At 37.3% G+C, this 27,371-nt stretch overlaps 3 protein-coding genes across 8 annotated transcripts; all 3 read right to left on the bottom strand.

Moving 5' to 3' along the window:
• Positions 1-1,605: 1,605 nt before the first annotated feature.
• On the bottom strand, positions 1,606-11,345 carry LOC131313157 (vacuolar-sorting receptor 6-like). 5 transcript variants are annotated; one of them, XM_058341325.1, is made up of 13 exons: positions 10,853-11,345; positions 7,999-8,691; positions 7,793-7,881; positions 7,529-7,598; positions 7,304-7,387; positions 6,341-6,417; positions 6,141-6,222; positions 5,211-5,293; positions 4,998-5,061; positions 4,744-4,872; positions 2,248-2,351; positions 2,041-2,168; positions 1,606-1,936 (listed from the first exon to the last, which is right to left on the bottom strand). In XM_058341325.1, exons 1-12 carry the CDS (start codon positions 11,169-11,171, stop codon positions 2,046-2,048), a joined length of 1,917 nt encoding a protein of 638 aa, XP_058197308.1. In that variant the 5' UTR covers positions 11,172-11,345; the 3' UTR covers positions 1,606-1,936; positions 2,041-2,045. The 5 variants fall into 5 exon arrangements, with proteins under 5 accessions (XP_058197308.1, XP_058197286.1, XP_058197300.1 ...); XM_058341303.1 differs by having other exon boundaries at positions 2,018-2,168; positions 10,853-11,343; XM_058341317.1 differs by having other exon boundaries at positions 1,606-1,930; positions 2,018-2,168; positions 10,853-11,343.
• Positions 11,346-21,615: 10,270 nt separating this feature from the next.
• On the bottom strand, positions 21,616-23,128 carry LOC131313146 (uncharacterized). 2 transcript variants are annotated; one of them, XM_058341292.1, is made up of 3 exons: positions 22,518-23,128; positions 22,192-22,426; positions 21,616-22,088 (listed from the first exon to the last, which is right to left on the bottom strand). In XM_058341292.1, exons 1-3 carry the CDS (start codon positions 22,806-22,808, stop codon positions 21,634-21,636), a joined length of 981 nt encoding a protein of 326 aa, XP_058197275.1. In that variant the 5' UTR covers positions 22,809-23,128; the 3' UTR covers positions 21,616-21,633. The 2 variants fall into 2 exon arrangements, with proteins under 2 accessions (XP_058197275.1, XP_058197267.1); XM_058341284.1 differs by having other exon boundaries at positions 21,616-22,106; positions 22,518-23,127.
• A 1,578-nt stretch (positions 23,129-24,706) lies between these two features.
• LOC131313136 (L10-interacting MYB domain-containing protein-like) lies at positions 24,707-26,336 on the bottom strand. Its single transcript, XM_058341272.1, has 3 exons — positions 25,389-26,336; positions 25,275-25,351; positions 24,707-25,149 (listed from the first exon to the last, which is right to left on the bottom strand). Exons 1-3 carry the CDS (start codon positions 25,669-25,671, stop codon positions 24,946-24,948), a joined length of 564 nt encoding a protein of 187 aa, XP_058197255.1. The 5' UTR covers positions 25,672-26,336; the 3' UTR covers positions 24,707-24,945.
• Between the last annotated feature and the right edge of the window lie 1,035 nt (positions 26,337-27,371).

The raw sequence follows: 27,371 nt of genomic DNA, 5'->3' as shown, positions 1-27,371 counted from the left end.
GCCTCAAGTGTAGAATGTATTGGGTTTAAAATTGGGCCCTAAATTAACACATATATATTAAGTCTCACAAATAAATGGGAGCCCTATTTTTTTGACATTTTTTGGGGGCTTAAGACCCCCGCCTCTTGGGCCTTAGCCCAGAGCCGGGCCTGTCTCCAAGCACAAGTTGAACTAGAACTCGAAAATTTAGAAAATGAGTGTTCGTATGTTTTAAGATGCAGGAAGAGTCTTTAATTTGTTAGGTTAGAATTATTTAAGAGAAGTGATGTCCAACCAAAGTGGATCCATCGAGATGAAATTAAGTCACTGAGCGCATAGGAATGATGATCAATCAACTTCCTAGTCGTTAGATGACCTTATCACGTCACGGATGGCCGGATGTTAGTTCGAGTACATGAAATCCCCTGATCGGGTTTCCTCGTGCTTTGAATCGCGTTACGACACTAACGCACTCAACACACGATACAGACCTGAAATGATTTCTTCCCACAAACAACCTAAACATAGTTTATATAAAAGAAAAAAGCCTTTGTAAAAAATTTAATTTCTCGATGTTCCATGCTGGGTTCGAAGACACGTTGGGAAATTCTTGGCTAGCTCTTGTCCATTGCAATTCTGCATTTGTTATCCTTAGCAAACTTCTGAACAGAGATGAGATTTTTAGAGGGCGGAGGCACATAAAGAACATATTGAAGTAAAAAGGTGGAACGGCACTAGTACTAGGGGCGTTAAGACCGGAGCTTTTTGTAGTGCTATCAGGAATGCAAGTCTATGCTTAAAATGAGTATCAAGCTGAGCAGGAGACTTAAAGGCTATAAAGTAAAGAGCTTTAATATGCTATATTTTCCTAAACTCTCTTCTAAAGTTGATGTGGCTAGAGATGAGTAGCATCAGATTCAGGCTCCGCGCGCCTTGTTCTAATCCACATGATGCTGGCAACACCATATGTGAGAACGAGAAGGAAGCCGTCGGTAAATTCATGGATTAGCTGTGATAAGGAAGCTTTTAAGGAGCAAAAACCCAGGATTAATTTGGCTCTCTTTAGGAGATAGGAAATCCAAGTTTATTTCACCAGAAGCTGGTTCTCATACTCTCAGAAACAAAGTTCTTTGCTTTGTGTATAGACAAGGGGTTAGGTTGGAAGATCCTATTCCCATAAGTGATGAGATTCTTGACTACTATACAGGTCTACTAGGCACTACTCTTCAGTCAAAATGGTAATGCTATTGTTGAGCTCATAACCTCCATCACAGTTCAAGTGCATGAAGATTGGTGGGAGGGTGGGAGGGCTTCAAACAAAAGGAAATAGAATTTGAAGTGATGAAATGACCAACATAGATAGGTGAAGTTGAAATATAATAGTAGCACAATTCAACAAACAATTTTAATTTTCATCTGCAATTTAGTTTGGTATTCTAATAATTTTTTTCTCGAACTTCAAAAAATGAGCACGAAAACTTTAAATACCGTTTTTGTACCACAAGGTAAAACTTTCTCTCGAATCCCGGCATCTTGAAATCAAAAATCCTAACTCCATCCATATCTCTCTAGTATCAAATTCTTACCACAATACTTGCACATTTCCTACACTGCTAGCACAAGACAAACTAAAAACCATGCCCCCAGGGACTGTAGCCTCTCTTATTCGACACACTTTCACTTTTTCTATATTTGTCCCCGTTCATGACAATTCCATCTATAAAGTTATAACATTCTTCTTTATAAATACAACTCTCATGAACTACAAGGCTCCTTTACATCTCACTAATACTAGTTACACAAAGGAGAAAGAAAAAGAAGAAACACAAGAGTGTGTATAACTTAATCCTGTATATGGACAATTCACAATGTCTGGATCTGAAGTTTCTTCGCCAACGGAAAATCCCCACTTTCCTGCAAGCTTTTCCTTCAGCAGTAACTGCTCGAGCATCTGTTTCTGGAGAAATCAACCTTATAAGAATGTCATCATAAAAAAAATAGAGAAGAAAGAAAGCCAAATAAAGTTTGAGTTCCTCACCATAGAGAGCATTTTAACTGTACCTTCGTTACACCACGGCTGAACCCTGCCGTAGTGGCTCAGTGTCGTGGTGGACGACTTGATTATTGTTTTGGCTGTCTAGTGGCATGTACTGTGACATAATGGCCATAATCTCCGAGTCCATATAAGACTACAAAAAAGAAAAAAGATCTTAGCGAAATCCGTTCATTATTCAAAATATATTGCTTAGTGAACTTCAATAGACGTACCCTGAGCCTGTATTTGTAGAATACATAACCTGCAATACCAGCAGCTGAAACAACAGCTAGGACCAAAAAGGCAACAAACCATCCGAACTTCGATGCATTTCTTGCTGCAAAATGGATGAACAAGGATCAAAACACTTACCGCAGTTGTTTACTTTATAAGAAAATAACAACAAATCAAAGCACCCAATCAATCACAAAAACGTAACAGATTCAAACAGTCGAGCGATCTTTTGACGCAAATTTAAGAGCTGCATAGCTTGAGAAACAAGGGGAATTGCCAAAATGGTGTTATCCCTTCATACATTAGTCTAGATGAAGTAAATGGTCCACACGTCTTATCATAAGAAATACTTGTTATCAGGTGAAGGCAAATACTAACATGGAGTCTCTCATTAACATCTTCAATGCTCATTGCCATGATATCCACAGTGCAACCAAGTCCCTAGTGAGAGTTAACACAGAGCTGAAAGTTAAGGGCTCTAGATTGATTGAGACAGTAATCCTTATGCTCGATGAGAGGGGGAGGGAACAAAACTAATCACACTTGAATTGTGATGTTTCTTAGAAGCTCACTTCTGTTATTATTGATCACGAGGAAGGCCAAATGATGAGACCAAGCTTGTTGATTCATCAAGCTTGTAACCCTAGGATCAAGGACACTCTTAACATCTTATGAAATAGTTTGAGCTTCCCCACAAGTACAAAAAAGAAAAGAAAAACCTAGTTCAGCTTGGACAGCTATCAACTCAATTGTAAGCTCCCACGAGATTGCTCCAGCTTCTTGGTGTCATATATCGAGCAAGCCCCATTTTCATTTCACAGCTGAAGCCAAGCTTCTGTAATCAACTAATGGACTTGGGTCAGCCCCTTTGAATCCGAATTGCAAGGGACTCCAAGTCCAGCCCCTTTGCATCCGTATTGCAAGGGACTGTTTTGCTTCGCTGTCAATAATGGCAATTTTCTTGTAATTGGACACCTAGATACTCCAGGACTCAAGGGAGAATTGATAGTTGTGAGGAAGTATTGTAGATTGGAGACTGAAATGAGTACCCACTTCCTATTCTTCTTCGTGATTTAAGTTAGTTCAAGGCGTATATCCCCCGTGAACTTGAGCTTTTAACTGAACACTTCAAAATTCTTTCGCCAGCTTTCTGTATCGACACTGATGTGCACATGATACAATGAGATTTGTCCCTATATAATGAGCCCAAATCTTGGTCTCAACAACGAAGTTACTAATTGTAGAAGGGGTAAACTTGAGCCTTAGCAAAAATGAATCCCTTAGTAAAAGTTTCTCAGGCCGTAACCACCAAGAATACCAAATGAACAAATAGACCTGGACGGGTCTGAGTCTACTCCAAGAAAGGATATGCCCAACCGGATCCGAGTCACCATGAAGAGCACATGGAGCCAGCCGGGTCAGAGTCAATGCGGAGGGCAAGTTGACCCACATGGAGCATATCAACTTTAAGGAGCTACCGGACCCAGTGACACAAGAGTTCAGTGACCTACTCTTCCCAAGGAGAGGTATGTGGCCCTGGTACAACAATAAGACCTATTTGTTTGCAGACAACTATATATATCCAACAACGGATGTTGTTCCCACAGCACATTGTTGAGCTATCAAAAGACTCTAAGTTAGACGAAACTCACCTCAATTGGGTGACCTTATCAAGTCATTCAGTTCAAGCAACTCGAAGTCAAGCCCGTGTCCAGGATGGCAGTGCCAGGAAAGCTTATATTTGGCAACATTGGGAGACATGTGGTTTGGTAGCTAAGGATAAGAGCTTGTTGGGTCCTGAGGATGGGTCAGTGCAAGTTACTCAATGTAATTCGTTTCTGCGAGATTTTCTGGCCTAACCTAGTGGGATAAGAGTGGGACATTAATCTCGTGGAAAAAAAGATAAGACATTTAAAAATCTTTGAATTGTTAGATTCCAAAATGAACCATATGGGGTCTGTACTAAGAGAGTCCTGACCTTATTCTAACACAACCCTTCGAGGCTTATAAAAGGGAGGTCACTCTCTTAGCATGATTCCTTCGAACTCGAATACATAAGCCTTAGTGCTCTTGCTGTCATCCACCTAAAATGATACAGAGGGTATCACTAGGTCTATTTATCATAAAGATCTAGTAACAAATGGTCCCAAATCGCGATTCAAGTAAAGAATTTTCGGAGGACAAAGTTGGTAACTGATATGATCTAGAAGTGTTCGTCAATGAATTTCTTATTTTTGACCTTCTGCATGGTTTTGACAGGGCTGTAATGGTGTAATTTTAACAAGTAACCATAGATTTATGTTCATTTGATTAGTTGATTTTTGCCTAAGAAGCCTCCACCTTCTCCAATGAAGTATGGAGTGGAAGGACCACTTCATATGCATGTGAAATGACGAACACAAGATAAATTACATCCCTTGCACATAACACAGACTACATTAAAATTTCCTGCAAACACAATCATTTAGATTTGACAATGAAATGTGCTAACATACCAATGCATGTATCCTGGGGCCTCATATACAGCTTGTCTCCATTACACTGGCAGTTGTATCCACCCCATGTGTTCTTACAGGTGCAGCCATCACACTGACAGGCTAGCTTTCCCTTGCATTCATCAATATCTGGTGTAAATTTTGAATGCACAAATATTATGCTTTTTGCACTTGGAAATTCACAGCCCATAGAACATGGTATATTGAATTACAGGATCTTGTTAAGAGTTTCTGAAAGGAACTAATAAACTCACCTTCACATGTCTGACCATCACCACGGAAACCCCTTGGACAGCGACAGCCTCTTTGTTCGTACTCCTGTTTTGTAAGAATAAGGTATTTTAGCTAGATGGGAAGTACTCTGAAGAAATAAATAATGGTGATAGGCAGAGGTTCTTGAGGTACAAATAAGTGCAAAGCAACGACAACATCTGCGAAATCAGAAGTGAAGGGAAAACACTACGAACTATGCAAGCAGAGAATTTTTGCCAATCTCTCGTTTCTGACCAGCAACCTCCGTCATTTATTGTACACCTTCCAGGTCCCACAGCTGTGAATTAAGGAAAAAAAAATGAGTAGTCAACCTTGGCCATTGAAGTTCATAATACCAGCTTAAAATACATGAACTCCACAACATAGGAAAATGGAATTTGTATCCTTGCAGGAGCAATACCAGTTGTAATTTCATTGAGTTGTAGGACAGGAGGTATAAAAAACATTCAACGTGGTCAAGAAAATGACCACACTAGGTAGATAGTCAATGGAATGAATCCATAGATTCTGGCTTACTCAATTCGATAATTTCAGAAAAATAGCAGATCTCTTGAACTTCTGAAAAACTATTGAACAGAAATAGTTACTTTTCTAGATTGTGTTCACTCACTAACTTGCAATTGAACAATAGACTTCAAATCTTGGTTTATCAATGCACATCTATCTATTGGTACGTTATAATTTCTGAACCCACCACCTCTCTGTTTGACTGATGACCAGTAACTAAATCCATAAATTGGTTTGATTAACCTTTACAGGTATAAACATACTCTAAGACCACGTTTGTTTGCTGCCAAGTTCTATATGGGTCAACAACGGACTTGCTTAAATACATGATGGATTATTCTGCCTAGATTGGTTATAGTAGTATAGATTGGTTATAGTAGCATAAAGAACATTATTACTTTTGGCCCTTGGACAAAGGTGTGGCATACACCTTATTTCTTAGTCTCGCTAGGTCTAGCCAAACAACCTTTCGCTCGTGCACCATTTTCATATCTGAATATCAACGAACCTTGTCCTAGTTACTTGGAAGACACCAATTCCAATAGACAAGAAATACCACAAAATTAGTACGGCATAGATGAAATCTTTACTCGTAGGGGAATTGGAAAAATACGTACCTTGACATGAGTTATAACCATCTCCTTCAAATTGCACACCTCTCACCAAAGGACATTGACAAACTCTACCCCTAAATGTGTCCTGTGGAAAAACATGATCCAGGTATAAGCAATAGAACCAACTCTATGCTTTTAAAAGCCCATCCATAATGCATGTCAGAGTGGGTATTAATTAAGAGGCTTTTATCCGCTCGGTGTACCTGGCAAGCACTTATAGTATTTGTTGAGTCCATCCAACAGCCACCATTCCTCTCGAGGCACTCGTTGGTCTCAAGATCTATAAATATATCGCAATTGGCTATAAGAATTGGTACTCATACATTTCACAATGTTCATGTTGGCAACAAACTAGACACACACACAACAGCACAACGAAGAATCAGGCAAATGCACAACGAAAGCACAACACAAAGATTTACATGGTTCGGCACAAAGTCCTACGTGCACGACTCCCACCACTAGATTCCATTATATTCTTGGGTAAGGAAGAAGTTACAATGACAAGATCTAGGTTACCAAAAATGTATACTACTAGGGCTCCGACAGAGTTTTACTGTTTTATTTGAGAAGGGTATTGGTATTTTAGCATTCGATCATTTCTCATGCCAAATTTCGCACAAACAGTTCTATTTTACTGTAACAAATACTACACGGCTCGATTGATTGTCTTCACTTGATTGTGATATTTTAGAACTGTCACACCTAAAGACTACACTGGGGACTCGTTTGTAGAGGCAATAACCATTGGGGTGATTAGTTATCCAAACGTCTTGAAAAATTAAGACAATCATACAAATGAGCCGTTCAGTTCTTGCAAGAGAAAATGATGAAGTTATGTGCTAATAGAAGGCCAGAAGACTAGACTTATGAGCCAAAATGGCAGGAAACTTGTTGTCCGGACTCAATTCCCTATCACGTCAAAGAAACAAAGGAATGAATGTTCCAGTTCCTCCGTAGAGATTTTGAATTTTGATCATATTGTTCTGCATTTTCTTCTGTCTTCAAATATAGGTTGTCGAGATTTTGTATGGATTGTTGGTAAAAACCTTAGTACCTAAGCAACGTCATGTTCTTTTAGTTCAGTAATAGTCATGCTTCAAAAACTCAGCATTTGTGCACTAGACAATTAGTTCAAACTAGAAAAGAATGCAATGACTGTGAACCTGAAGTCAAACAAATTCGAGGCGCGGTTGTTTCCTTAAATCCAGCACATACAGCCTTCAGCACAGCAGTCCTCTCCAATTTTCCTTCAAGAAAAGGTAGAACAGATACGTTAGGAGACTATAAACTTTAAAGTACATCTTACCCCAAAAAATCTATTAGTTATTGGAGCTATTGAGCAAACAACATTATTCTCTGATAGACCACTGCTGTCTTATCTGACGAACCTCGGTACTGAACATTATTTACAACCAATGTTGGCAAGATGGTAACATCACCACGAGATCCTCGGCCAACCTATATTTCAGAAATCAGAATGAAAGCAGTAAGTGACTAAGTTCATCTAGGTCAGTAACTGACATAATCCAATCTATTTCACTCAGCCCAAGAACTAAATATGCACAATGAACAAGTACAAAAGGGCCATTTTTAAGAATTTTATGGTCATGAACTAATACGTTTGCGGTACACATGTAGAGAAAAGTACGAACCTGGAGATCTTGCTCCATTTTTAGGACTTCATTTTCTACATCAGCATCCCGATCGCCCATGCATTTCCTTATCTTCTCAATTGGCAGATCTGGTGGATCAAAACAGAAGATTAAGAAATACTTATGGGTCAAATACGAGACCTCACCCACAAAAAAAAAAGGAAAAAAAAAAAAAGGATTCCAGGAGATAGAACTTAGCTACTTACAGAGAGATTTCATGACATTTTCAGCGCATTCGACACTATATCTCTTTTCTTTCATAGAACACCGGATATGGAAATCCGTCACGTAGTCCCACCAAACCCATGACCGGTTGCTCTCATTGGCAACCCTATGCACACAAAGCTGTCTCAAGTTCTCAAACACCACATCCTTCCCTTCATACCCCTGTCCAAAATCCTGCTCTGGATCCGGCGCACAGTATCTCCCGTGGTTTATACACTGTGATGTGCACTGATTGCTGAGAATGAAAGGCTTAGGACAATACCAAGTTATATAATGCGGCGTGAACTGGGTGTAACCACCCTTTTCAAGAATCTGAGCATGTCCTTTGAAATTCTTAACGAAATCCATCTGCTCATCACAACGGGGGCCACACTCGTCGTTGCTATTAGTCCACAGCTCATACTCAACCCTTTCATCCGGGTGGGGCATTGATTCTGACCAGTCTAATTTTAGCACAACTTCGTTATCTTTCTTTAACGCAGCCTTCAAGGACTCGCCAAAGGACCGCTCTATTAAAACCGATGGAATCTCAATCTTTTCGATGTATTCACTTGCGTCAGAACTGTCCTGTGGAGAATCCATAGTAATCAGAGGCTCGTCCACGCTATCAGCCACCAAAACTGCTGCAGCACCAGCCTGTTGACCGTTCCATGCCTTCAAAGCAAAGTAGCAATCTGAAAAGAAAAGGAAGTGAGTTTACCGACTCAAAACTCATGTTTCCTTGCCAATTCATTCAACAACTTTTTTTTCCATACTTCGAGTTCAACCCCATTAAAGTTTTCATTTTTCAAGCGCGTCCAATTGATTCAACATTTTTCAAGTACACAATACCCCCATAACATAAACCGATTATATGTAACCATCACAATTTAGAGTTCACGATCATAATATAAAATGGCTAAAAATTCTAAATTTGATCACAACGATAAGACATATCAGTTTCTTAACTTCTGAATTAATAAACGAAGTACTTTTTTGATAAAAAAAAAATGTGGTAGATTTCTTGTTATGTTAAATATTCTGATTTCTGACAAAGCAAAGTAGAGCAGACCATTCTTCTAATTATAATGGGCGACCCCAATGAAAAAGTCAACGGTGCAATCTCTGTGTGTGTTCGTGAGAGAGAGGGAGGGAGGAGAGATATTACTCTCAAGTCCCCACAAAACTAGCAAGTGAACAAAATCCGGAAATTCAAAACAAATTATTCAGGGACAAAAAAATCCAACCGAAAATACAAAAGGGTTCAGCTCTTCCAGACTAATCTAAAAACTTTGCGAAATAGTCAATATTTACGTGGAAGAAGTCAGAGAGTTAAGAACGAGTTGACCTAAGTCATCTATTTAAATTATTGTGTCATTCGTGAAATTCTGTTACTACATTTAGAACATTTTTCTTCGAATTATTCATGTCTCGACAACATGAATTAGAAAAATAAAAAACATGAGGACACTTGAAAAAAATTAAAAGAAGACAAAAATAATTAAAAAATTATGTTCTTTAGATATTAGTATTTGTTTTCTTTTCAAATTTTAAGCTTTGGTTTCATGTGTTTGAACTTTAGAGACGAATAAAAAAACGGAGAGGGTCGCCTTTGTAAGCATTCGCCGTTAACCAAAGCGTCACTCCTTCCCTTTTATTATGTCGTGATGCTGAACATAGCTGAAAGAACACAAATTTTCTAAGGGTGGAATTTATTATTCAGGATGGTGGTTGGGTGTGGCCTAGGGCCAGAAACAGATTTATTCAACAGATCATTGCTGCTACCCTCCTGAGTTCCTTCCTAAGGAAATTGTCTTCATCGTCGGATATCATTGAGAATTAAATAGGAAGAAGCGTTATTGAACGATTTCCTGCAATTCTTCCTCGTTTGAAATGACTAAATAATCAAGCTACAAGTCTCGATCTATACGAAACGCACAGGTTTTTTTTGTCTTTCAGAAAAGGAAAAACAAAAATTCTCCAAAGGAACTAAGTTAGACTAAGATAACAAAACAAAAGAAAGTTGGATCAAACTTAGCCTAAAAACACCTGATTTGCCGCATATGAATATCTATCTAGCACAATCAAAAGTAAAGTTGTTGGGGAGGAGTTCAAAAGGCTAAACCAGAGTAAAGAACAGAGGAGTCACATCTAGGCGTCCAAAACCTAGCAAATTAGAAACCTGCCGATATCCATTTGAAATCGAGTGATGTCCCGTCCGCTAAGTTTCTTATTTTTCAAATACTTATTTTCAGCTTTACAAGACAGGTCATTCTTTTACAATACATCACCTTTAATTTTAAAAATAAGCACTTACTTCTCTTAGCGGGATGAGGCCTCAATCAAGAAAAATCAACAGACTTGATCAAAAAGGAAAAGAAAAGAAAATTTAATAGCATTTCTGAAAACGGGTTTGTTTGGAACTTAAAAAATGGAAAAGAAGAAAAAAGAAATTGAAAATTTCCCCTTGTTTGGTTTCAAAGGAAGGAAACAGGGAAGAAAATAGTAACAAACTAAAAATAAACCGTAGTGAATTTTTCCCCACACTTCCCTCCAAATTTCCTTCGTAATTATTTTTTCTCATGCACTTTTTTTTCCCAAGTTCCGTTTGCGACTTAAAGAAAGGAAAAGAAAATAAGAGGAAAAATTTACTATTCACTAAACTTGAAAATTTTATTTTCTTTCTCTTTTTCTATTCCAACCAAACAATAGAATGGGAATTTTTTTAAAATTTTCATTTCTTTTTCCTTGAGTTCCAAACAGATACATATTCAAAAACCATCTCACCAAAATAAGCTAAAGAAATAATTACATAAATATTCTATATCTATATATTCGCTGTTATTAGTATTTTACCTCCACGATCGAGGAGAAGAATTGTGGGCATGCGAGGTTTGGACTTGAAGGGTTGATCGCCGCGGAAGGCGGTGCAGCCAAGCTCTCCCTTGTCAGGGTAAACGACGGAGCCCACCATGGATCCTCCATAATTGGGCACTCCGAAATTTGCAATCGCCCCGTCGTGCTGGGAGCGCAGGCTCTCGGGGTGGATAACTCGTATACTGTTCTTCTCCACCACGAAACGAGCATGAACAGAGCTCACGGCCAATACCAATATCGATACAACCGAAGAAGCCAGCAACAGGGATGAATTTTTATTACTGGTATTAAAACCCATGTCAAATACTCTGTTTTTCCAGTTTGTTGAGGGCCCGTCTGACAAATTTGATTCTTTGAAGAAGAAAAAGGAGAGAGAGAGAGAGAGAGAGAGAGTATTGGGGGTGACGAGTGTGTTCAAAAAGCAAACAACAAACGGTCTCAGTTTGGTGGTTGGGTTGTCTGAGGAGGGAAATACAAGCAACCAAGAGAGAGATGTGTAGAATATATTAGTAGGAGAAAATCTTTTTTAAAGCGTTCCGTGAGTAGTTGTTTACGGAGGTAAATTGCAAAGTGTTTTGGACAGTTTAGATGTTATTACTGGGCTGACGATAAGCACATTAGAAGGCAAGAAAAATATGCATTTCTGTTTATTTTTTACACTCTTTAATACACCTTCACACATCTACTATTGTCAACCCATTGAGCTGATTTTAGTATTAAGACGATAGGTACAGAGTAATAAGTTTAATTCGTCAAAAGATTTTGTGAGTGAAACATTGCGTATGGTATGGCCTGCCGATTAAAAAAGAAAATTAAGCATGGCATATGACCTGTTTGGCTCAATAATTAAGTCGGATTACATTTAAATTTTTTTTTTGCATTTGTTAAATTTTTGCGTCAATTAATTGTGAATTGTTGGCTCATCGCGACGAGAGAAATTTTAAAAATAAAAAATCATTAACTAGACTATATTTTTTTGAATACAGTAATTTAAAAATTCTGTCTATTTTAGGGTATTTTTGTTTTTAGTGGGCTTTTCTAAGATTCTGATCATAATTTCTAACTTTTTGAATTTCTTCCATGGCGACGACCTATAATCCACAAAAAATTGTGGCCAAACTACCGCTGACGATTTTTTTTTTTGAATAAAGAAAAAGATTCACAGAATTGTTAATCCAAAATGAACCGTAATCACAATTTAAAAACCTCATTTTCGAATATATTGATCAAATTAACACCAGAGAAAGAGAGAGAGTGTGTGGTTTTTTGTTGTTGGACATGAGGGTCCTCTCATCCAGTCCAGTTCATTTTGATTTTTTTGCCACGTTATGGGCTCACAAAAATAATCGGAATCGTTCACTTTGTAAAACTTGTGAACTTCTTCAATCATAAGAAATTTAAGTTCAGTTGATACCGATCGATTACTTATCGGAACACATTTATCTCGAAACAAATGGGTTTGATTCACTAGACAGTGCCTTTGCCACAAGATAAATGTGTTTTGATAAATAATCGATAGATATCAACTGAACATGATTTTTCTCACACATGAAGAACTTGACGAGCTCTACAAAATAAACGACTCGATCGTTCTTGTGCACCCGAAACGAGGCCAAAAAAACCAAATTGGACGCGACTTGGAGGGACTGTACAAGGCAAAGACCGAATCCTTGGTCGTTTGGTATTTTCTCTCTCTAAAAGTCTTCTCTTGACTTGGAAGCCATTAGTCTACAATTGTCGTTATGATGATGTTGATGTTGTGGCGTAAAAGAAACGGGAGGGTGGTTTGGACGGAGTCAGCTAAACTACCTGGGAATGAAACTTCCTATCTGAGGACTTGTCTGCAAACTGGACGGCAAATATGCGGTCCACGTGATCGCAACCGTGGATGATATTTTTAATGGTCCAGATTTATTTTCAATATATTACCGGTAATTAAAGACTTTTACCGGTAAGAAATTCAACAAATTTGAACCATTAATTATCAAGATGAACGGTTCAAAATGAACCGCACAAGCAGTTGATTGCAGAGAAGCCGGATCCTTCTCTAACTTAAAAGATGGGTTGAGCTCCCCTCCATCCTTTCATACCCCCACTAAACTCTCGGACTCAAAATAAGATCCAAATCGCTCCTCTTGTAGCTTTCAGTTTTAGAATATGAGGGCGAAAAACATTTTAATTGAAAACCCATACCTATATGTACAAATCTTCTAAAGTGGACGACTTAACCTAAAAATAATATTCACTGTCCACTATGAACAATTTTTTTTCTTTACATCTACTGATTTTCGATCAAGCTGATTTTTTTTATTCCAATGAACAATTGGAATTTTTTTTTTTGGCATGACATAGAGCCAAAATAATTGAGTTTGATGGGGTAAGAGTACCGAGAGAAGCTTACCCCAGCTCAGGAGTACATCTTACGGTTAACTTCCACTCTTTCAGAGAGAGAGAGAGAGCATAGGCGGGTGAAGACCGGGGGAAGACCGAAATTGTGCCACCTCATCCATTAAAAATCCAGAAAAGAATCCACTATAAAATCTTTTTTGCTGATAAAAAAAACCCATAAAAGAAAAAGATCTTTTTAAATTGTTTAATTGAATTAGGTTTATGGATACACTAGTTATACAGTTTTAGATAGATATTCCAAAATAATTTTTTGAAGCTTAGCCACACTTCCACAGGCCCCGTTTGTTTAGCAGGATTAATGATTAACTTTTTTTGTACCAATAAGATTCTATAGGTTCATTTGTTTAATTAACAGAAATGCTACACACACATACAATCTGTGCACAGATTGTGCACAGATTTTGTTGTGGGGCCCACCACGGGTTCCACACAAATCATCCGAACCGTTCATTAAGTGTAAAATATTTTTTCAAGGGTCCCCGTAAAAAATAATCTCAATCCGATTCCTATAGATGCTCGATCCAATCGTATAACTTTTCATTATCCGAAAATCTGAATAAAAAGTTAGATGGTTGGATGAAGCACCTATAGGTATTGGATTGAGCTTATTTTTTACGGGGACCCTTGAAAAAATGATTTACATTTAATGAACGGCTTGGATGATTTGTGTGGGACCCGTGGTGGGCCCCACAACGAAATCTGTGCACAAAAATCTGTACCGGTAGCAGGACTCTTTAATTAATTAGCAGGATTAATTGTTATATAATATGTTTAATATCACCAAATATGCAATCTTATCAATTAAATATTGATCGACTTAACAAACGACTCACCCTTTTTTTTTTTTTTTGGGATTTACATTTTGTGTGATTATATACCCAAACTATCTTTGAATAACCATTGTTTTGAAAAATATTTTTCATGTGCCAACCAAACATTGAAAAATAAAAGTTTAAAGTTTATTTTTTGGAAAAATATTTTACATGAAAAATATTTTACATCAAAACAAACGGAGCCTTAATTCTAGTTTCGAATTGCTACAAAATCTCCAACCGCCGTATAAATATTTTTGATCTGACCGCCATATAATCTCAAGTTTTCTTTGAGATTACACTTAGCTACTATTTATGGGATTTAGGGGGCTACTACGTACTGTCCTGGAGCAAAACAACACCGTCCCTGAACAAATCACTCTTTTTAACGTTGTCCTTGAATAAATAGAAGATTCGTTAACTACGTTATCGATGTTCAATCGACTCGATTTTTGCAATGCCATAGTACACGATGAGATCTTTTAAGTGAACATTTTAGATAGAGTTTTTCGGGCTCGGAACGATGTTGTTTTGCCCCGGAACAGCAGCCCCCAAATCATTATTTAGTTTATACCAGCAATAATGCACGTGCTTTGCACGTGGCCGGAGTTTCTCCAATTAAGGAATTTTTTTTTTTTAAAAGTGTAGTCTTTCACCTGACCTTAGAGCATCCACAGTGGAATAAACAAAACAAAAAATTATTAAAATTAGCAATATTACATCAAAAAAGTGCTCACATTGGAATAACCAAACCTAACAACCTCTTAACAACTCATCAAATTTTGGCATTTCAATAATCAAAACTAACAATATTTTGTCAATAACCAAATTTTATCTCTCAATTAAGTACTCCAACATTACACAAAGCTCTCTCTCTCTCTCTCTCTCTCTCTCTCTCTCTCTCTCTCTCTCTCTCAACAATGTTTTCAAAAACTAATTTTAAAAAACTATAACTTTCAGATTTTTTTTCTGTTTTTTTTTCAGAAACTTTTTTTTTTACAAAAAACAATTTTTTCAAAAATTTTAAAAACTGTAAGTAAATAAAGTATGTTTTTCAAAAAAATGTTTTTGAAATTTCAAAACTCTTTTATAGAAAATTGTTTTTTTACACAAAATCTGTTTTTAAAAACCTGTATTTATAGTTTTTAAAATTTCAAAATTATTTGTGTATATAAAATTCTTTCAAATTTCTCAAAATTGTATTTATAGTTTTTAAGTGTACAAAGTGTGTATTTTTTGAAAAACTGTTTCTAACATAAACTGTTTTTTTCCTTCAAAAATCGCTTTTTCAAAAAATATGCGTGAAATAAAGGGAAAAAATTTAGAGGGCCCATTGGTTTTGATTATGGGCAAAAAATAACCAATTTGAGATTTGACATTGTTAACTTTAGCAACCTCTAAATGGATAATCAAAATCTAATGTGACATGTTTTGATTATTCACATTTGCTTATTCCACTACTGATGCTCTTAAAAAATGATACTATGGTAGACATAAATGCAAAACTTGAACATTTCGGAATGATAGACATCATCTCTATCTCTAAACAAAGCTAAGAATGAGCCAATACGAAATCCAATCCGAAATTAGCACGAAGCCAATCAAAAAAACATATATTGGAACAAGTCCATATGATGCAGAATGAAAATATTATATCATTTGAGAAATAGAATATTTAGTTTTTATTGTTTTGGTCATAAATTCTTGCAGGAGACCAAAACAATAAAAACTAAATATTCTATTTCTCAAATGATATAATATTTCCATTCTGCATCACCACACCTAACATTCAATTAATTAAGTTATACCTTAACCATCAAAATCTATTTCCCATGAAATTCGATATTCTGATAACATCAAGCTCTTAAGTCTTGATCATATGCTTCCACACAATCAATTACTCACATTCCACACCAATGACCACCATATCCCTATTATAATTTACCCAACAACCCAACGAAACGATCGAACATCTTGGGGAAAAAAATAAAAGGAAAAAAGTAATAAAAAAAAGGTAGCAAAAATAGAGGGGGAAATCATAACTTCTCACCTATCGTTCTTTTTCCAACATTAAGGCCCCGTTCAGCTGCACGAAAATAATGAAAAATGACAGAAAAATCAACTTTCCTGTAATTTTTTGCGTGTTCAGTTAGTAAAAAAATTGTAGGACCCACAACTTCAACTTTCTCGCTGGAAATCACTTTCTTGTAAAATAGGTCTTGCCAAAAAGAATGAATTCTTATTTTCCTGCAAGATTTTTTGTCAACAGAATACATAGGAAAATAAATTTCATTTTTCTTTATTTCACCTCATTTCATTTTTTCTGGGAATCAATTGCCTACACAACATTTTTGACAACAGAACGGAACCTAAATCAAGATGATATTTTAGGATCCTCTTTGCCTACGCAAACCCTTTGAATAACCATCTAGAATTAGTAATTGTCAACGTTCAAACTTCTTCAAGGTATAGTCGCGCATAAACATATGACGTACAACGGATCAAAAAATATATGATGGACGTACCGGACAATTTGTCCTCACCGTCATAGTATATAGTAAAATTTACACATAGAATATAAGCATCTTGAACCTAATATTATTGTTTTAAAACAAAAAAAACAATCTCCCATATCAATTATAGAATCCTGAAGAATTACAGTGCTTATCTACCGGAATATTCGTAGCATATTAAATTTTGTGTCTCATCTATCTATCTATCAATATCCTGTGCAAATGTGTGTGAGCTTTCAAAGTCTCTGAATCTTCATTCCTAATTTTGTAGAGTTTTGATTTTCTTTTAATTTACAAAAATGGGAGAGAGAAAGAGACGTCGGGACAGGGAGGATGTGGGAAAGAGAGAGAGAGAGAGTGTGTGTGTAACGCCCCCAGATTTTTGGTACGTTAATGAGGCATTTATTACATAATAAAGAGAGTCTAGCTCATTATTACATCATAAGTAAATGGTACATTTATTCAACAAGGAAGGAAACTAGGGTTCCTAATACTACTCTGCCTGCTCTTCCATCCTAGCAAGCTCCTCTGCTCCAAAAGCTTCCACGGTGAACTGTTCGCCTTGAACATCTACAAGGTCTGACACATTATACCAACGTCGCCACCGATATATTATGTCAGGGTCACCAAAGGTAACACCATGAGCTACAAAAGCTCAGCAGAACAATCTCATACCCGCTAACCCATTACTTACAAACAAAAGTTTATATACAACAGACAATAACAATCACACATCCACATTCATTACTTAGCGTTGGTGTCATGATCTTCTGAGTTTCTCCTACGCGACTTGTCGTAGACCTTGTCATCATTTTCATATACCGTTCAACATTTCCAAAATCATTTTTGAACACACCCAACCTCGGTTCCGCCGTTCCGGGTTCCCGAGTATCCTCACAATGGTTCCGCCGCACCGGGTTCCCATTGGCACACAAAACTTGCATTGGCTCCATACCGCGGATAACCAAGCCATACCTCACCATGGTTCCGCTGCTCCGGTTTCCCATGGGAACGCACACAACCTCACAATGGTTCCGTTATTCCGGATTCCCATTGGAACACACACAACCTCACAATGGTTCCGCTATTCCGGATTCCCATTGGAACACACACAACCTCACAATGGTTCCGCTGCTACGGATTCCCATTGGAACACACACACCCAACTCACATTATGCCACCAAAACCGGTCATAATGTAGTTTCAAAAATATTTCCTTCCTCGGAAAACATTTCCTTTCATTAATCACACCCTAGGTGCCATGTTTCTACTTTCTCGGTTCTTGTGTCTCGTTTACATGCAAAGACTCCGTGGTAGGACAAAAGTAAGCATGAAACATTCTAACAAGATCATCCAACTCTATAATATACCACAAGTAACACAATCGATTCATGTATGCAAGCTCATACTCCTTGAAATATCAAAATACGAATACTTCAATTCAAATACTAACGTTTTGACTTTCGAAACCGTTCTTTCTCAAAGATCAACAACATACGTTTTACTTGGAATAAGTAAGTAAGTAAGTAAGTAAGTAAGTAAGTAAGTAAGGATTTCCTTACCGTTCTTCTAGGCGGTAGTAACGGCTTACGGACGGTAATCGGCGGTCAGATGGAGTAACTTCCTACGGGAGCTTCCGGTAGCTTCGAAAGAGAAAGGTTTCTCTCGAAACTTGACCTTGGCTAATACTACTACTACTTTTGGATCGAGAGGGTGGTTGAGTGGCGGTCTAGTGGCGGCTTTGGATGAGTTTCTTGAAGAACACAAGAAGAACTCAAGAACAAGAAGAACAAAGCAAGAACGGATTTCTAGAGAGAGAAGTTGAAGAATGGAAATGTGTGAGTTGAATGGCATGGAATGACTTGCTATTTAGAGGCAAAACCTTGGCTCTCTCTCCTCTCAAGGCCGCGCCCCCCCCCCCCCACCCCCCCTCCATATCTCAATTTTTTGACACTTGTCATGCAATCTTGAAAGATCAAGGCCTAACCCTAGGTTTGCATGGCTAGGATTTGTACCAAGGATTGAATTTTGGAAGATTTTTGGAAGATTTGATGGAGGAAAAGATATATTGTACAAGATTTGGTGTTAAACAATAATAGAAGTACAATGGGAAGATAGATTTTGCTAGGAAGAAGATTCACCTAAGGATTTGAAAGATGTAAGAAGATCATAGTGAATCAAGTCAAGGTACAATCAAATCTCCTTCTTTTCTTCTTCCTCTCTCTCTCTCCCTCTCGGCACCTCTCTCTCTCTCTCTCTCTCTCTCTCTCTCTCTCTCTCTCTCCTAGTACACTATATATATATATATATATATATATATATATATAAACAAGAAAGAATAAGTAAAAAGTACCAAGGTACTAGATTTACAAAATCAAATATCCCCTTAAAATAATCTAATTAGGCACATGTTATAATAAACTAATGAATTATGTACTAAACAAATCTAGGGTTTTGATACATGTGTACAAATACACAATATTCAAATATATAAGTGGTACCAAGTACCCAAATTAAATAATAGGCTAGGATTCTTTCCATTAAAATAATAATAAAGTACAAGTACTATTTTATTCAATAAAGTACTTTGAAAAATCTAGGGTTTAGATATACTCCAATATTTTAGTGCAAAAAAAATCACATAGGAAATCCATACTTGTTTATTTAAATAAAACCTTGTACCTTGTTGGAAGATTGGGCTATTACCCAATGGGTAATAGTTTTCCTAGTGGTTAATAACCAAAGGATAATAGAAGGGTGGGAGAATCCCCAATAAAAAATGCATATATGTACTTGCACATGTGTTTAAAATATATATAATACTATATCTTTGTACTTATCAAAATATTTTAATGAGATGCCTATTGTCCAATGGACAAAGATTTCCCTAACATCTATTGACCAATGGGTAAAGGCAAAAGGTTCAAAAGGTTCATCTAGTAACTAGGTGAGTTTGGTTGCTCGGTTCCTCCAAGTAGTCGGTTGGAATCTAATTCGATTGACCCGAAGGACTAGAATCTAATTACGACGGATTACTGAAAGTAAAAAATAAGTAATTCAAATAAAATTCAAATATTTAACGAAATTTTTACTGACAAAAAATTAGGACTGTTACAGAGAGAGAGAGAGAGAGATAATGGGGGAGTGGGTAGCAACAAAAATCAATTATAAAAAAGACACTAAAGATTTTCTTGTGAAATTATCAATCAAGTTTAGACACACCTCAAAAGTCAAAAAACTAATAATCAAGGGTTACTGAAAATGAAAAAATTGTGCCAATTTTAATCCGACAAATTCCAAAAAAGAAACGAGAGCAAACTAAAAATTAGTGATAGTAATCAATATAGATATATTAACTTGCATCGAGCGGGCACAACACTATGTGCCCGTTTGATTCTTTGGTGCCAATTTTAATCCGACAAATTCAAAAAAGGAACAAGAGCAAACTAAAAATTAGCGAGAGTAATTAGTATAGATTTATTAATGTGCATCGAGCGGGCATAACACTATTATGTGCTCGTTCGATTCTTTTGAATTGGTTCCTCCCTCTCGATCACACGTCTTAATTTCTCTATACTTTTTTTTGGATAAGTAACTTTCTATCTAACAAAGTTCCAATTTGAAATAAAAGAGCCACGGACGACTAAGCTATTTCCTTCTTAACTTTTATCAGCGAAATCTCACAGAAAATTATTCCGCAAACTCTGCACACCTCGAGTGGTTTTTCTTTAAACTAGCTTTGTGTCCGTTCGATGCACATGACAATAAGAGAAAAAGGGTGCCTCTCAAGACTCCAAACCCCCATTCCTAATTTTATAGATTTTTCTTCTTTTTTTTAAAATTTTATTAAAATTTGGAGAGAGAGAGAGAGAGAGAGAGAGAGAGAGAGAGAGAGAGAGAGAGAGAGAGAGAGAGAGAGAGAGAGAGAACATAAGGCTGCCAAACGAACCAAACAGCTTGAGCTCAACTCGACTTTTGGCTTGTTCAAACTCGTTTATTAGAAATATAAGTCGAGCTCAATCATGTTTTTCAGTTCGTTTATGAATTCAAGCCAATAAGTGTTTGGCTCGATAGGCTCGTGAACAAAAAGGTTATTTCATAAATACTAAAGATATAGGGGTAGATTAATAAATATCTCAAAATATGAGATATGAATCTGCCTTTCATAGATCATCGCTGCTAGCACGTCCGACTCTCAGCATCCAGCAACATAATAACCCGTGTATCTATTAGAGCAACTCCTTTTGACGCCACAAAACTTTACTTATATTGGTTGCCGAGTTAACCTACATAATCAATTTGCAACACACGATTACCTTTCCATGGAGGTGTTTGGGAACCTACTTTTTGGCTTTTCATTTTCAGCTTTTTTGCTTTTTGATTTTTTGGATTACGGCCAGAATGTATTTTGGGTGTGAGAGTGTTTGGGAGAATTGTTCTTGGAAATGTATTTTGAAATTGTATTAGTGTTTGGTAGATGATTGTTGAGAATGAATTATGGGTTGTATTTTTACCATATTACCCTTCGTCTTCTTATAACAGGTCACTCCCGTATTTTTGTTTTTTTTTTCTTTATTATTCAATAGTTTTATGGCTTGTTTATTATTGAAGTCTATTATTGTAAAGTACTGTTTTGTTTTTGCCTTTTTTTTTTTTTCAAATCCCCTGTTTTGCCTTTACTGAAGTCTATTATTGTGTTTATTTTTCATAAGTAATTTTTTTTCTTTTTTTAAATTTAAGGAATTCATTCGGTATTTTTATTTCTTATTTTATAAATGAAATAATAAGACCAACGTTACAAGTAACACTTTAATTTAACGACAAACACATAACATAAATATAATTTAGAACAATAAAACAAACACAAACACTTAATATTACAAAACAAATTAAAGTACAATCCGAAGCCAGAAAAAAAAAAAAAACCCTCAAACCACGCCTACAAGCAGAATAAAAAAAAATGATGCGAAAAAAACAAATACACAAGTTCAACAACATGACACAACCTCCAAAGTGTCGAGATGACCTAACGTATATTGTTTCCCATAAAGAAATCTCGCATAGATGCCCTTATAGCATCCATGTCACGATCATCACGTTGGACCCTACTTCCATGGTTGCCGTTAGGTGCCATAGTTTCTACTCCACGATCTGAAGGCAAGAAATTTGGTCGCCTATCGTAGAAACCAAAAGGAATGTCAGGCAAGTTGTTCCTTCTTATAAAATTATGAATCGCCATCGTTGCAGATACAAGAGCTACTTGTGTTGTCATTGTGAAGCCAACAGGCATGTCACAAATTAGAGGCCAACGAGCTTTCCAAACGCCATATGTCCTTTCAATGGTGCACCGAAGAGAGGAGTGTATTTTGTTAAACCTTTCAAAGTTGGTCCTTGGTGCACCTCCGTCACGCCATTCAGGAGGGTGATATCTACAACCTTTGTATGGTGCTAGATAACCAAGAGTGTTTGGGTACCCGGCATCTACCAAATAAAATTGATCTGTAGTGATTGTGCAATACGTTAGTTGTAAAATTTTAGTACAATTAGGGTGTAATACAAGTTAAGGAGAAATCGCAGGACTAACCTCCTTGTGGTTTTGGAAAATTTAACGCAGGATTCCTTATGCAATCATAAAAAATTCGTGTGTCGTGCGCACTTCCTTCCCATCCCGATAAGACGAAAGTGAAACACATATCAAAGTCACATGCGGCCATAATGTTTTGTGTTGGATATCCTTTACGACCAATCCATTTCTGTATGGGGTCGCCCCTAGGTGGGTGGGCTTTTACGTGAGTGCCATCAATAGCTCCAATGCAGTCCTACATATATAGAAAATTGATTGGTTAAAAGCCCCAAGGCAATGAATTGGCTTGATACTAGTAAAACGAATAAATCAATTACTAAAATTACCTTGAAATGTGGATAATATCTTGGATTGTTAGCTATTTTGCTATGCACTCCTTCTTGAGGCCATGGTCTAACCCAATCAATAGCCATGGCATTGTGGGCGTTTAGCACATTATGGAACTGCCTTGATATAGTCTCCCCCGAATGTTGAAAACGTTCTTGGGCATTTCTATTATTAGCTCGTTGGCCCATAATCCAGAGAAAGATAGCTACTTGCTCAGCAACTGAGATTCGTTCGGATACTTGCAACCCATAATTATGCTCAAGTTGATAAACAAGCGAAAAAAAATTCATCTACTCATACGAAATGATTGATACATACGCTTTGGGTTTCCCTCCTCCAGCTCGGTGACCCAAGCTTGACCAGTTAAGGCAGAGGTACGGCACGGTTCCTTGCACATGTACGTATCATGGTGGATGTTACATATCCCAATAGCAGCTCGTCTCATTCTTGCATTTGTCTGACGAAGGCCTATGATCACTCGACCCTTCCCCGGCATCGTACGGATCTCCATCGTATGGATCTCCGCCATATGGATCGTCGTTGTCCCAATTTTCTTCATCGTAAATATCATGATTGTAATCATCCGGATTTTCATAATTGGCCATAAGGATTTGTAGGGTAGAATTTTGACAGTGGTAGAATATGGGTGGTTTTGTAGCAAGTGGAGTTCTGTTTCTTGTAAAAAAACATAGGCAAGTGTATGGGTATTTATACACATTCTGATGCTATTATTTTGTAAAGCAAACCCTCTTTCCCAAGTTGGCGACAAACCTGCAAAACTATTGGCACCACCAAATTATTTGGGAAGTTAAAATCACTATTCACATTTGGACGCACTTCATGCATTATTGGGCTTTTCCCATAAATGTAACTTGTCATTGCTTGCTGGAAAGCTGGGATTTTAGAAAAGGAAAGCTGGGAATTCAGAAACTGCAAGACCCGTGAAGTGCATTATTGGCCTCTTTAAAATCTTCACACTTTGAATTATTGGCCTCCCTTTGAGTGATGAAAAAACCCAATAATGCATGAACACACCCCATACATGCAGATTCGGATAAGGAACTACCCATTAAACCTTTACTTTCTAAAGAATGAAATTGCAAAAAGTGGTGGCCATAAAAATTCAGAAAGCACAATCTCATTTTTTACACCATGAACTGATACAAATATCTGATTTAAAAAAAAAAACTAATACAAATATACATAGAAAGGGCACATGTACTAGCAATCCATCCACCACAGTGGCTTCCAGCCTTCCATTTCTCCATCTGGTCAATCATGTCTCTCAAATACATGCCCAACCCTCAGGCATGTTAAACACCTATATTTCCTCTCAATGGGAACTTTCAAGTGTATCCAAACAAATTAAGGTGATTGTGAAAAAGAAAAGACCATCGGCGATAAAAAAAAATCCAAAAAAGCATGACCATATTCTCTGTAAAATTAAGACACGAGGGGTTGTTGTCGTCAACAAAGATAGAGCATAAACTCCATTCAAACTCAGCCATACTCGTATCTGAGATAACACCAACTAGAAATGAAAAGCAAAACTAATTCCCAACGTATTAACTAGTCAGCTCACATGGGGTTGTTTGCCTATGTCCACACAATCAAAGACATAAAAAAAAAAACCAAGTGAAGTGAAGCAGATTTCTGTCATTTTTCTGCTATGCATGGAACCACAAACATTTACCATTAACTCCAAATACAAGCATCAATAACACCAACAAAATTAACTCCAAATACTACCATTACCTTCAAATACAACCATTAACTTCAAATACTACCATTAGTAACACCACAAACAAGGAACCATTAGTCTCAAAGTACTACCATCAGTAACAACAACTTCACCGCCAAATTAAAGTGCAGAAAAATAGAAAAAAGTGTTGCACACACCAGTCATACAAGTCTAGTAAAAGTCTCATCGAAACGACACAATTAAAATACACAAGTCTAGTAAACAGCACTTGAAAGAGGGCTTGACATGAACTGAGGTTGCAAGCCATAAACTTACCGATTGTTGAACCAATTGCCACCACCCATTTTTTGCAACTCTGCTGATTCCACCCTTTGCAATTCTTGGGTTATGAAGTGGTACCTCCTAATTTCGTCCAAGCAAGTCATGAAAAGCGTTCGCGTCCTTGCATCTCTGAAAAGGTTATGGGCTTTGGCCCATAACGTTGGATTTGTGTCAAACTCAGGGAGTACCGATAGCTTCTCGCTGCATTCTTTTATCGTTGGAATGTCAGGGGCAGCACGGTGGATGAAGGAGGGAGAACTTGCACTGTCAGTTGAGTCACAGATTTGTTGCATGCAAGCTTCAAGTCTTGAGCCCACTGTACCCTTTTTGCCTTTGCCTTTCTTTGTAGCCGATCCATCAACACGCCTCTTTTTGGACACATCTTCCAGCGGGTGCACCAACTCTTAAACCTCAGCATCATCATCCAACAATGCATCAATGTTGTCCACCTCCAAATTTATGGTATGCTCTTTCGGGCCAGCTAGAATTGAGCCTGAACTAGGTGTGTGCATATGCTCACCAGTAGCTGTGTTGCTACCAAACAGGATGCGCATTTCCCCCTCAAGTGGCAAGGGCTTTTCCTTGAACTTGATGCACTCAGGATGGTGCTACAAATATACACATATCATTTAGGGCTACAATGATATAAAAATAACCTCTGTATTTTGTACGAAGAAAAACAAATGCAGAAAGCATAATACAGTGCTTGAAAGAAATTGGGAGGACGGAATACCATTAGCTTGAGATCCCACCACTCCTCTGATGCTGTAATAGCACCCGTGTCTGGATCCCTACCTAGTCCGCTTTCACCTAAAACCAAGTGTTTTTTTTTTTTTTTGCTCGGCACCTAAAACCAAGTGTTGCCACAGCTGCCACTCCTTTTTCAGAACAACCCATTGATTCTTCAGTTGACTTCTGTCATAATTCTTTCCCCTTCGTTCATTAAATTTCTTAAGAACATTGGCCCACCCAACCTTGGTAAGTTGGGTTTCTTCTTTGTACCCAGCACCTCCTAACTCTTCTACACATGCTTGGATGAAGCACTCTTTGGACTGTGCATCCAATTGGGCTTTCGTAGCTGCAGTTGCTACTTTTTTTCCTCTCGAAGACATTGTTTGAGTGGAAGACATGTCTACAGTAGTGGATAAACAAAGTTATACGTTCTGAAAAAAAGAAAGCACAATTGTCCACGAATCAAAAGGTACAACCAAATGATTCCTTCAATGACCATCAATCACAAAGGGAAGTTCTAATGGTAGCAACCTATGCGAATATTATATATCTGTACACATGTTTTACTTCTTTCATCTACTATTTCATCATAGTATTGTAGGTATACAACATTCATACTACCATCGCAAATAATTGCCTTAACACAATTCTAGGTAAAGAAAATGGTACTCAGGTTCAACACATAGATAATACGTACGACTAAACAAGCCAACATTCATACTCCGAATTAAATTAAAACTACAATAAGTTTCTGGTACATCTTGCCAATCCCCAATACAACATCATAATTACAAAAAGTTAGAAAATTACAAAATGACATGGGCATCAGTACTTGGCTAACACATAGCCATACTATAATATGAATTTAACGACATCTCCCATCTTCATTTCAACACGATGACCCCCATCGCGATAACGAGGCATATTGCCAAAAACTTTGTCAACATCTTTGAATACTCCAATTGTTGTCGAATGAGCATAACATCTTTCTCAAGGGCTACAACATCATCAATCACCTTGTTAGCACAGACATTGGAAGCACAGACATTGGTATATTCAGTCAATCCCCAACCGCCATCTATTATTCAAAAAGAATCATTCTTTACTATTCATTATCTATTTGTTTTTTAAATAGCATTCTCTTTATAAAAAGAAGTAGAAAAAAAATCTAATTGGATTTTTCTATTCAAAAAAAAGAAGCACAAGCCAGAAAAGACAATATGTGCCCCGGCCACACCTTCGTAACTCCAAATCCCCGGATTCGTGAGAGGATTCCTCACTTCTTTACTCTCATGCAAAACCGTGCATGAGACTTTCATCTCACACGGCTCCTAAGTGATAAAAGAAAGAAGAATTCATTTTCTTTCGTAACCAAGCCTCCGCAATTGCAGAATCTCCCTGTCGAATGGCCTGTTCCCCCCGGGCGGAATAGGCCGGTCAATCCCTTCCCTTAGGAACGTGTTCAATTGGAACATGAAATGGAACATGAAACCGTGACTAAATTGGCCCTAGTTACTCTTCGGAACGGAGTGGAAGAAAGGAGACGATTCCCGAACGAGGTATCACTGTCAAGAAGGAATTTCTTATTATTTAGGTATTTCGATTCAAAAAAAAGGGGCGAATAAGAATTGGGTTGCGCCATATATATGAAAGAGTATATATACCAAGAAAGATGTACGGTCTAATGAGGCTACCATGAAATATTTACTCATGGGTGGGGCAAGCTCTTCTATTCTGGTTCATGGTTTTACTACTGCTTGTCCATTCCAGAGGGAGGCACCAGTTAAAGAACCCACACCGAGCTGCCCTCTCCTTACGACATATAAAATACAATTCTCCTTTTGACTTCTCACTCTTTTCAACAACCTTAATTTCAGCCCTTGTCCCACAATAACAATCTCTTGGCTTATATAGAAATTTTGGGGTATTGGTAACCCCTTTCTTGGTCTCACTTTCTGCTCGGTAATAACTACTGCTCGATGACATTTGCCTTTAACAAACAGGTATATTACTACAGATTAGTACAAAATAATTAGTGTACGATTTCCCCAATTAATTACCATAACAAACACATACAGATGAAACTATTCAAGCTTAA

The sequence above is a fragment of the Rhododendron vialii genome, chromosome 2a, assembly GCF_030253575.1.
Source record: "Rhododendron vialii isolate Sample 1 chromosome 2a, ASM3025357v1".
NCBI lineage: Eukaryota > Viridiplantae > Streptophyta > Magnoliopsida > Ericales > Ericaceae > Rhododendron > Rhododendron vialii.
This window is presented reverse-complemented; position numbering and strand designations above follow the sequence as displayed.

Excerpts from the sequence above, each read along its gene's own strand:
- LOC131313146 (XM_058341284.1), bottom strand. The coding sequence starts at position 22,808 with ATGAATTTTTTTTCGCTTGTTTATCAACTTGAGCATAATTATGGGTTG. Across the intron at positions 22,427-22,517 it reads GATATTATCCACATTTCAAG|GACTGCATTGGAGCTATTGA; the intron begins GTAATTTTAGTA and ends CTATATATGTAG. Across the intron at positions 22,107-22,191 it reads TTTTCCAAAACCACAAGGAG|ATCAATTTTATTTGGTAGAT; the intron begins GTTAGTCCTGCG and ends CAATCACTACAG.
- LOC131313136 (XM_058341272.1), bottom strand. The coding sequence starts at position 25,671 with ATGTCTTCCACTCAAACAATGTCTTCGAGAGGAAAAAAAGTAGCAACT. Across the intron at positions 25,352-25,388 it reads GTGGCAACACTTGGTTTTAG|GTGAAAGCGGACTAGGTAGG; the intron begins GTGCCGAGCAAA and ends ACTTGGTTTTAG. Across the intron at positions 25,150-25,274 it reads GGTGGGATCTCAAGCTAATG|CACCATCCTGAGTGCATCAA; the intron begins GTATTCCGTCCT and ends GTATATTTGTAG.
- LOC131313157 (XM_058341325.1), bottom strand. The coding sequence starts at position 11,171 with ATGGGTTTTAATACCAGTAATAAAAATTCATCCCTGTTGCTGGCTTCT. Across the intron at positions 4,873-4,997 it reads TGATGGTCAGACATGTGAAG|ATATTGATGAATGCAAGGGA; the intron begins GTGAGTTTATTA and ends AATTTACACCAG. Across the intron at positions 2,169-2,247 it reads TCTACAAATACAGGCTCAGG|TCTTATATGGACTCGGAGAT; the intron begins GTACGTCTATTG and ends TCTTTTTTGTAG.